Below are 9,981 nucleotides of genomic sequence, written 5' to 3' on the forward strand. Positions count from 1 at the left end.
GGAAAAGAAAAGGCATCATTGCGCCAGCAGCCCAGCTTCAGGGCCTCACACTTGCATGGTGTTCCATCAAGTGTTTCTGGGAACCAGACAAGGGAAACTAAAAACACAGCGGAGATTAATATAAACAAGAAGCTTACACCCGCATCTAGCCAACTACTGCAGGAACTTGTCTGTGTTATCAGTTGTTACATGCTATATAAACCTCATAACCACTAAATTAACGAGATGATACATTCGAATACTACATACCCTGAAGGCCTTGCCCATCTTTCCATCAGCCTATTCTCTACTCTAATGACTCTTCTTCCCACAAACATGGGACCAAAGGAAAAAGAAAAAAAACAAGAAAATTAAACATTTCGTGGTACAGATGCTGCATTCGAAAAACCGTTAGCTGCTTTTGGTGGTGGTGGCTTCTTCTTGTAGTTTGCTAAGCTACAGTGGGGGCAGATGTATTCCAAACCGTCTGTCTTAGCGTAATCCTGTAAGTAAAGCACCTCATGAGATCAAGCCAAGATTTCGGGCAAGGGTGAGATCAACAAACCACCATATTATTGGTTACCTTGAAAGTGCCTAGTCCTTGTCGTCTGTCGCAACCAAAGTGAGCCCATTCACCACATAAGCCACAGTTCACCCAATCTCCAGGTGCGCTACTGGAATTACATAAAAGGTACTGTTAGATTTTAACATGATATTAGTATTGAAGCAGAAAGATTTGAAGGAAGATGCCCTCAAACCTGTGACAAAGTAAGCAGCATTCGCCATCCACATCATCATGCGCTAACTCATATTCCAACAAGTATGTCTCGTAATGCCTTTTCAATGTGTTCCCTACACCCTAAATATATACAGAGAAGTGCATAGAATTAAAACATGGCATTTCATTAGGCATTCCTGTGCTTCAGCACAAAGCTAAAAGGCAGCATCAGAAATCAAGTATCAGAGAACTGAAAATAAATACATACAGTCATTCTGTTTGTTGCAGTATGGTTACGCATCTTTGAGAAGACTTGACCCTTCCAGTTTATGCCATTACCCACATAAAATCCACCTCTAGACACCACCTAAAAATAAAGAAAATATTTATCAGGGAACATGCTGATAATACATGTCATTGGACCTCCTTAGTTCACATAAGTAAACTAGTGCAAAGAATTACCTCCTTGTACAAGTTATAAAGATCAAGGCGCTTGGCGTTAAGGATTGCATCAGGAAATTCAGCTAGTCCTCCTTGAGGTACAAGTCGATTGTGGCCCCTCTGGATTAAAAACTGCATGACATCCTTCAAGAAGTCCTCCTACAAAAAAAGGAAAAGATCACTTTCTAGACTGATTATTATGTACGGAAAACAGAACCATATCATCATCATGACTCATGAAGGTTAAAGACGTGTACCTCAGAGCATACTTGGATAGGCAACCTATCACATCCATGTTTCTTCATTGGCATTGGATTCAATTGAATGACAGGAGTATGAGATGGCCCTGATGTTGATTTTCTGTGCGTGGTTGGGGCAGAAGAAACTGAATTGTGCTTCACAGTTGGTGCAACTGGCAAGCTTGGCTTCACAATACTAGTTTCATGAAGGGATGTTTCGGGTAAACCCATAAAAGGATGCATTTGTTGCTTTCGAGAGTGAGGAATGGGCCTCATAGTTGCAGGCTTTAATTTAGCCTTGACGGCTGACAATGAGGAAGGCCCTTCCATCATATGCTTCTTGTCTTCCAAAACTCCATTTGCACCCAACAGATTTTGTTTTGATTCTGAACCCACCTTTGTTCTGTCCTTGGTAAGGGAGGCTGACCATCTTGGCAGATGAAAATATGGACCATTTTCATTAGCCAAATCTTTGCACTGACTTGTGCAAAAGAAAAGAAGACGGTCTGCATCTCGCCTCTCAAAGGAAGCAACAGGAGTACCATTTATACAACCAATACCAAGTGCAACCAAGCTCCTGTATTGTCTATCTGGCGCTAGATGCTTCAGGACCTAAATAAACATTCAAAGAATGATATTAGGTTCAAGATGAACATTACTGGTTCAATATGTAAAGCTAGAATTGCATAAGTGAAAAAAAAATTATACAAGATCTTATCAAAACAGCATAAAATTCCAGTAGGTGTGCATTATAAGCAAACAATGTCAGAAACAAACCTGTGCTGCCCACTTAGGAAGTGACATCCAAACTTCAAAGGTTGAAGCCCCACAAGCCGTGGACATGGAAGTTAGAGGCTCACTTGATGGTAACTTGTCCTCACTATTTGAGAGAGCACGGACTAACTGGCTCTTCTCAATAATTTCATTCTTGATGTGGCTCTCTAGAAGCTGCACAGACAGGTGAGCACCATGTGACTTTGGACGGCAGGACCAAAAAACCTATCCAAGGTCAAAAGAATATATACCTGGTCATCAAAACAAGTTTGTGCGCTACCAGAAACGAGGAGTGACACATGGGAAGTACTGCAAGTAGTGACATCACAGCGCATAGTAACCATCCCACGTGGTAGAGATGCAGCTTCGAGAGGTGGTGAAGCACTGTCAGACAGGAGGAACAACAAATCAGTTTCTGCTTACAAAGACAATAATAATCTATGGCAAAGCCACATTGGCAGTAAACAACAATCTCTGTACATATGAAGGCTCCCTTCTTAATAAATAAATGAAGGCTCACTTGTTCATTTTCTTTCCCTAAATTATCTCCTAGAAGTATCGTTGTCATTTTGTTTTCATGAATCGAGAAGACTGATGTACTACAGAACTAAGCATGGTCAACCAACATAATCATGCATGACAGCATGTCAAACGAATTTGGTTAGTAATTCGTGGACTCATCACATGGTATACAAAGGTAAAACCATAGAAGGATGTAGAACTTAAGAAATTAGAAAGCAATCCAAGATACCTGATTCGATTCTGCAGTTTGCTCCCACGAATCTGTCAAAAAAACATGAGCTCTTTTATATAGGAAAATCGAAAGTCCTAAGTCGTAATAACTTAAATAATCAACAACAACAACAACAACAAAGCCTTTAAGTCCCAAATAAGTTGAATAACTTAAATAATCAAGCATTAAATATTTGCACTATTGCTTTATGTGTCAGCATCCTCTAAACAATACAAAGCGATAGCCAGCTCACAGGTTTAATCACACCCCATGGTAGAGAGCAGTGTTTGAGTGCGCGTGTGGGGGTGGGGGATGGATGTCTGGACCATCCATTTCTGTCGGTTCAATCAACCTAAGACTGAGACTAACGGGAACGAAAGTTCCAGACTTCCAGTTGTTGAGTACACAACTTCCTACCCAATGTCAATACTTTTTTGTGATGAAGAATAAAGTAGCTACTAGTGTCTACACTATAGCAGCATGATTTTTCACTTTCATGTACCATACGAGCATGACGACTACCATTAAAACAAATCATAACGATTGCAGGCAACGGCCTGGATGTCGAGGGCAACAGCCCCCCTGGGCGCCATAAAATCATCGCCCCATGATAATAAGGTATCTAGAAATGTAATCTGATTAATAGAAATAGACCAAGCCATGAAACAATGGATACTGCAAATGATGTCCTATAATTTTAATTAAGGATATCACCATCGCTGCTTACCTAGTATTTCTCTATATGTAAGTGTGCCTTGGAGTTGCACATCTAATTCGATTTTGTTCTATGATCCTTACAGAAAACATCCATGAATTAAGAGCATAAATGTAACATTGCCATATATCTGAATTAATACACTGACAACAACAACAACAAAGCCTTTAAGTCCCAAACAAGTTGGGGTAGGCTATCTGAATTAATACACTAAGAAACAAAATGTCTTTTATCATTTCTAGTGAGACAATAATTTTCAAAACCATGAGTTTATTATATAAAAAGTAGTTCACACAAAAAGGTATTGCATAGCTAGAATCTTTCGTTCATACTTCAATATTCAGAAGTGCATTCAGACCATCTTCTAAAGAGCCCAATAAACAAGGATCCTGTGGGAGTAAAAAAGGGAAGCATTAGTTTGCATCGGAATAATATAACTAATCTTTAGACATAAATATTAAAGCTTTTATTTACCAAGTTGCATGGCACTCCACATAGAAGTAATTTCATGTTGATTTCTTCATCGTATATTTTTATAGCCAGGGCCACTTCAGAAGAACCTTCTTCATCAACCATTTCAGTCTCAGGTGGGCTTATATTTATTTTTGGAGCATCCCCAAGGAGACGAGGACCAAGCTTAACACTTTGCACGTGATTGTTTCTTACACAATATAGACGGAAGGATGCATGAGCAAGCTGAAAAGCATCCCAAGTATGGCTCACCGAACTGAATCCAACCAGAAGCACATTTATTATAAATAACACTTCCATTTAGATCGAACTGAAAGAGGGAGGATGAATGAATACCTTTGAACTACTGACATCAACGCATGGCGAAAATGAGATGCGGCATAAGACGAGAATGAATTTCTCCAGTATATTACATATGGGATCCCCTGAAATAAATAAATATTAGCATTACCAAAATTTCCAATTCCAGAATAATAAAATTGGTTGCCTAACACTTTAAGAGATATAAATTAAGAACATATATCAATTTGTTTTGATATAGAGGAAACAAGGTTGAATAGATTTGTAGAAATATGCTAACACTTGAGGCCCTGTTTGGATCTCATTTTCATAGTGATTCTACATAGTGATGTAGAATCTGGATTCTAAAATTTTTTTTAAAAAAATGAGGGGTGTTTGGATTCCGGATTATTGTTTTTTCATAGTGAGAATCTCCAAATAGCAAGGTTTGGGTAGATAATGGATTCTAGGAATCTCATTCTAGAATACTAGTGTTTGGATCTAATTCTCATTTTTTTTAGGACATCCAAACAGGGCCTAACAGCAGCATGACATTGTTGCCGAACTAAGAAAAGCAGACCAAAATGAACAATCCAAAGAAAATATGGCTACTTTGCTATGCAGCCATCTCCAAGATAACATGATCTATGAGTAGTGAACAAATAGTAATACTCTAGCTGTTGACGGATAGTAATACTCTAGTTGTTTGAAGAGATGCGATTACTGTACAGGGAAACTATCTACCTTTGAGTGAACTGCTTGGGCAAGTTTTTCACCAATAGGAACTTCCAGATATACCTGTATGCAGAGTATGGTTATCAGCAACTGTAAAAATGTTAAAGAGTTGAACCCATGTGGCAGTAAAGCCAAGATGTTGGAACATCACAAAAAGTTACACAAAATAAATGTTCCATATGCATTCCTGTGAAGTAAATGAAGCAAAACATTTTGTAGGGACATTGCTTTCCGTATATATTTCCATGATCTAAATGAAACATTTAATGTATAGGATAGGATACTTGGGCCAGTCAGGTACTTTTTTTGTATTGAACTATTCAAACTGGATTCAGCTCTAGTACTTGACCTATTCAAATGTGTGTAGCATAAGACGAGACAATCCTTACTCAAGTTGTATAGCAATTGTTGTATAATGCAACGACGAAACAAACACTGGCACAGTGACTTCAGGTTCATACAATAGAATTTACCAAAACATCATAGGTTGTCGTGCAAGTTATGCCAATGTTCATATCATGATGCAGCTAGAAACTGGTGCTGATATCACATCCTGGTATTTGCACACACTAGAGTAGAGCTTACTATCGTTGGGAATGGTGGGCTGATAAGAGTGCTAAACGCCTGCGGATCAGAGACATCGGCGTCATCCCACACAAGTGAGCCAATCTCCTTCTCATCCTCGAGCTGCTGACCCTGGATGTACAAGAAGTTTGGCTGCACCACCCGCTGCGCCTCTAGGAACTGCTCTGGTGTAGGATTGAACAGGGTGTGGACCTGCATTCAGAAGCCCCCTCATTCAGCTGACAAACAAAGGAGGGAAAGTGCAATGAACGCAATCAAGCGAGGACACCAGCAACTGACCTCCAATCTCCCAGCCGAGCTGAGCTCCGGGAACGGGTACGACGGCCGCGGCCGCTTCGCCTCCAGCCTAGACCTCGCTGCTGGTGCGCACTTCTCAGCATACTTGCCACACAGCACCGCGAGGAGCACACAGTTGTTCCGCGAGAAGCTTTGGATTTGAGACATGGCTGGCCGGCCGGAGCCTCCCCGACGGCGGCCAAGCAGGAGAAAAACCTCTCCTCCAAATCAACCCTGCTTCTTCATGGACCAAACCCTGCGACACAAAAACTGGATCAGGAATCCCCCAAAATCCAACCAAATCCGCAGCGAACCCCACGAATCTGAGCGGGCGGCCTTACCAAGACGCGATTTTGCGGCGTAATCGGCGGCGGCACGGCCTGAGTCCCACGGGAAGGAGGCGGATTCGGTGCGGGGAGAAGGGGGGGGGGAACGAAGGGTAAAGTGCGCGAGAACACACGGAGCCCTATAAGACGATTCGCGGAAATAGCTACTGCAACAACGCGAAAGCAAATCCCAGCGCGGAGGCAATAAAAAAGAGGAGCAGTGCTTGTGGTGGTGGCGAATCGGCCCACGCCCCCATCCCAATCCAGACAAACACACACAGCGCGATCCACGGAGAGAGAGAGCCGAAACAAATCTCTCTCCAAGAACCGGAACAAGAACTGAAGCGGGATTAACCGGCGACGAAGACCACGGGGATCAGGCGAGCGGGGCTCATTACCCAGCGGCAACCAACCAACTGACAGCAATCCCGCATCACAGAGGCAGAAACTTTGGAACAGTCCCGGCTCGACCAGGGAGGCGTCAAGATTGGATTTTTGACGGGCGTGGGGAGGGCAGTCCGGAGATTCTCGCGGACTTTTCCTCCTCGGATTTTCGCCCTGCCTGCCTGCTCACACGCTCGCAATCACACGCATCGCCCAGCTTGATGAGTAGATTAGAGGAGTTGATGTGTGCCTGCTCTCTGCTGGTGCTGGTGCTGGTGCGTTGTTTTCCCCGCGCCTTTTCGTTTTCTCCTTTTCCTCCTCCGCTTCATTACTGCTGCACAAGCCAGGGGACGGCCGGAGGAAAAACGCGGATTAAAAGATTAGGAATTTCGGGAGCAGGATTGGTGAGAGGGCGAAATAATCTCTTTTTCTGGGAGAATTGTTTTTGCCGGGATCGGAATATCGGATGCTACGGCTGCTTTTGGTGTGCATGTGTGTTTGGTTGGTGCAGATTGATTCGGTGTGGCCTGTGGTGTGGCGTAGGGTTGTGATCGGGGATTCGGCTTGGCGCTCGAGCGGTCGGGCCTGCAGGGTGGGTGTGCATCGGAACTCGGATGCGTGCAACGGGTATTGCAGCTCGCGGTCGCGGCGGCTTTGGCCTTTGGGTGGGGCAGCCTGTTTTCGTGGGTTCGTGGGAGCAAACGGCCCGTTTGATCCGTTTCGGCGTGTTCCTAATCGCAGCTGTGGAGCGACTGCCCAGCTCAGCTTTAGTCAGCGACGCAGCACAGCTAACGCGCCGTCAGCGTCACAGGATGGCCGTTGGTTTCTCTGGCTGGTGGGTCCTAGGATGCTATAGACGCCGTCTGACATCTGCGTGACATAGAGGCATAGAGCCCATCGGCCCATGTGCTAGTTGGCCGTGGCCCCGTGGGGCTGTATGGCAGCTGGTGTATAAGTAGGAATAAACCCTGATCTGGAATATAAAAATAGATCGACTGCGATATTCAAGATATGCCACTAGATCCACGAACATCACCAACCATTTCCATGGACTCAACAAAAAATCAAGTACGTATGGCGAAGCACGAGAACAAGCAACGAATACTAGTAAAGGAATCTTGTATTGCGTAACAAATCCCATCATAATCACCACTAGAAAAAGACAAGAAACAACTAGATCTGAACAAAAACAACGATTTTGCCCTTCGAGGAGGAGCAACTGGAGAGATCCAGCACGTATCCTCGGTTTCGAATCGTAGCTTATCACCTGCAAGCACCTAGGGAGGGCCGACGAGCTCCTTGACGGGAACCCTAACAACGGCGAGTGAGACGAGAGGGAGTGAGCGGCGGCGAGTGAACGAGTGGTTAATGATAGAGGTAACCCTAGCGAGTGGATGCGGAAGTCGGATTTTGTTCGATGTACTGCGTAGGCCAACGAGGACCCCCCATGGGCGATTGAGCCAAGCCAGCTCTGCAGAAACGAGCGCCCCGCTGTTTCCCAGGAAACCTTGCTAACCCCCCCCCCCCCCCCCCCCCCCCCCCCCCTCCCCTTCACCCCTCCCCGCATGGGGTTATGGAAGCCTGGCTAGAAGGGCCTTACAAGGAACCAAATAGGCCCAAATTGTATTATGGAAGTCTGGTCGGAGAAACAAACACACCTGTAATCGAAAAAACATAACTATAGATTATTTATCCAAATTCTTTATTTGCAGTAACATGTTAATGGCAAATTATAAAGTGGTCACTTATATTAAAGAGTTAAGCTTTATATTATTTTTTTAGGATTTTTACATTTAACTCTTTCTAAAATGATATTTTAACATTATTATTAAGTACCTAGATTTTTTTTCTTTCAAATAACTTTTTCAGTCGTGCTAAACCATTTAACTCTTTCAAATAACAGTTTAGCGTATGTAGTGTTACTTTTAACTCCTATACGGTATCATGTTCCTTATATGTTTATTAGAATCATGTAGCATATGTAGTGTTGGTAGGTGAAAGTTGGTACTCGAGTGACAACCAGTTGGTTAATGCTTTCAATGAGTTGTGACCGAGCTAGAGTCCTAAAAGTGTATTTACACCCGTCGTGGGTTTTGGTGGATTAATGACAAAATGTGTTGACAAGTGTTTGAGTAGGTTTAATTTAAATATAAATGACGTGTTTGTGGAATGATGATGAACCTCCGAACACCAAAGGGATTCAAAGTCATTTTCTTGCAGATGTCTCAATGCTCAAAGAGTGGCCAACTAATCATTTTTAGTTGCCCAAACATCCCTGCAAAAAAGACTAAGAAAAAAACGGTTTTTGCTTTTAAACAACCAAAACCAGATGCCCGGTCCTGACCGGATGCCCAGAAAAAAAAAACGAATTTTTATTTTCCTGGGCTGATAGCACTTCCTAGATATCCCATTCTCCAGACCGGATGTCTGGGATTTATTCAAGAAATTATTTTTCTGAGTCTAACATCCTAGACAGGATATCCGGTTCTGCACAAACTTTTTGCTCTAGATCTGGTTTTCCGGATGTCCGGGAATTGGCGTTTCAGCACTCCAACGATTATACCTAAGAGGGGTGGTATTTATAATCCCCCCCCCCCTCTCTCTCTCTCTCTGAAACAACCCCAATTTCCACGAAGGGAAATCCACAGAGTTGAAGTGTAATAAGACTGTGGTAGATCATATTACCCAAATTTCAGTCGAATATCACATCCATACAACGATAATATCATAGTACAAATAGTGCGGAATTACATAAATTATTACATCGCCGCATTGGCGGAATCAAAAGTAGCATTCATTCAGAACAGCTTGAAGATAGGATCGCCAAACTCGAGCGTAGGCACAAACCCCTCATCCGTCAAACTCCTCGGAGCTAAACTCCTTAGCAGAACCTGTGTGCCAAAATTTATCAGTACGATTTGTACTGGCCACTCCCAACCCTATGAGCGTTGCTTTGTGAAAATTGGATGCAAGTTGGATATAGTCAAGAGGAACCTATAAGGCTGGGGTTTCCTATGCATTCAGCATATCAAGTATATAATAGTATAGTCAAGTTTTAACACCATTCCCACCCACATTCCACTCCATTCCCTTTTCCGAGCCAGGTTTCGATCCTGGGATCGATATACCACCGTCTCCACACCATCACCATACCATAACCATATCATCGCTCAGTCGACAGGCCAACTCCCTCTCGGCACTGTCTCAAGGCCCGTAGCCCCTGGCTACGACCGAACACTCACTTCCAGGGGGAGAAGAGAAGGATTCGTCTCACTATCTAGTTTAAGCGAAACCCAGAAAAGGTCCATAGCCGACAAGTCGGCACA

The 9,981-nt window shown here is 43.4% G+C and overlaps 1 protein-coding gene across 1 annotated transcript; it reads right to left on the reverse strand.

Moving 5' to 3' along the window:
* Nucleotides 1-98: 98 nt before the first annotated feature.
* LOC136549874 (AT-rich interactive domain-containing protein 4-like) lies at nt 99-7,296 on the reverse strand. Its single transcript, XM_066541297.1, has 16 exons — nt 6,287-7,296; nt 5,949-6,201; nt 5,670-5,861; nt 5,094-5,147; nt 4,407-4,495; nt 4,074-4,326; nt 3,932-3,988; nt 2,903-2,934; nt 2,403-2,535; nt 2,155-2,325; nt 1,396-1,989; nt 1,160-1,297; nt 966-1,064; nt 738-838; nt 563-653; nt 99-482 (listed from the first exon to the last, which is right to left on the reverse strand). Exons 2-16 carry the CDS (start codon nt 6,111-6,113, stop codon nt 351-353), a joined length of 2,301 nt encoding a protein of 766 aa, XP_066397394.1. The 5' UTR covers nt 6,114-6,201; nt 6,287-7,296; the 3' UTR covers nt 99-350.
* Between the last annotated feature and the right edge of the window lie 2,685 nt (nt 7,297-9,981).

The sequence above is a fragment of the Miscanthus floridulus genome, chromosome 4 (assembly GCF_019320115.1).
Source record: "Miscanthus floridulus cultivar M001 chromosome 4, ASM1932011v1, whole genome shotgun sequence".
NCBI classification, from domain to species: domain Eukaryota; kingdom Viridiplantae; phylum Streptophyta; class Magnoliopsida; order Poales; family Poaceae; genus Miscanthus; species Miscanthus floridulus.

Excerpts from the sequence above, each read along its gene's own strand:
- LOC136549874 (XM_066541297.1), bottom strand. The coding sequence starts at position 6,113 with ATGTCTCAAATCCAAAGCTTCTCGCGGAACAACTGTGTGCTCCTCGCG. Across the intron at positions 3,989-4,073 it reads GTGGAGTGCCATGCAACTTG|GATCCTTGTTTATTGGGCTC; the intron begins GTAAATAAAAGC and ends TTACTCCCACAG. Across the intron at positions 654-737 it reads TGCTGCTTACTTTGTCACAG|TAGCGCACCTGGAGATTGGG; the intron begins GTTTGAGGGCAT and ends ATGTAATTCCAG.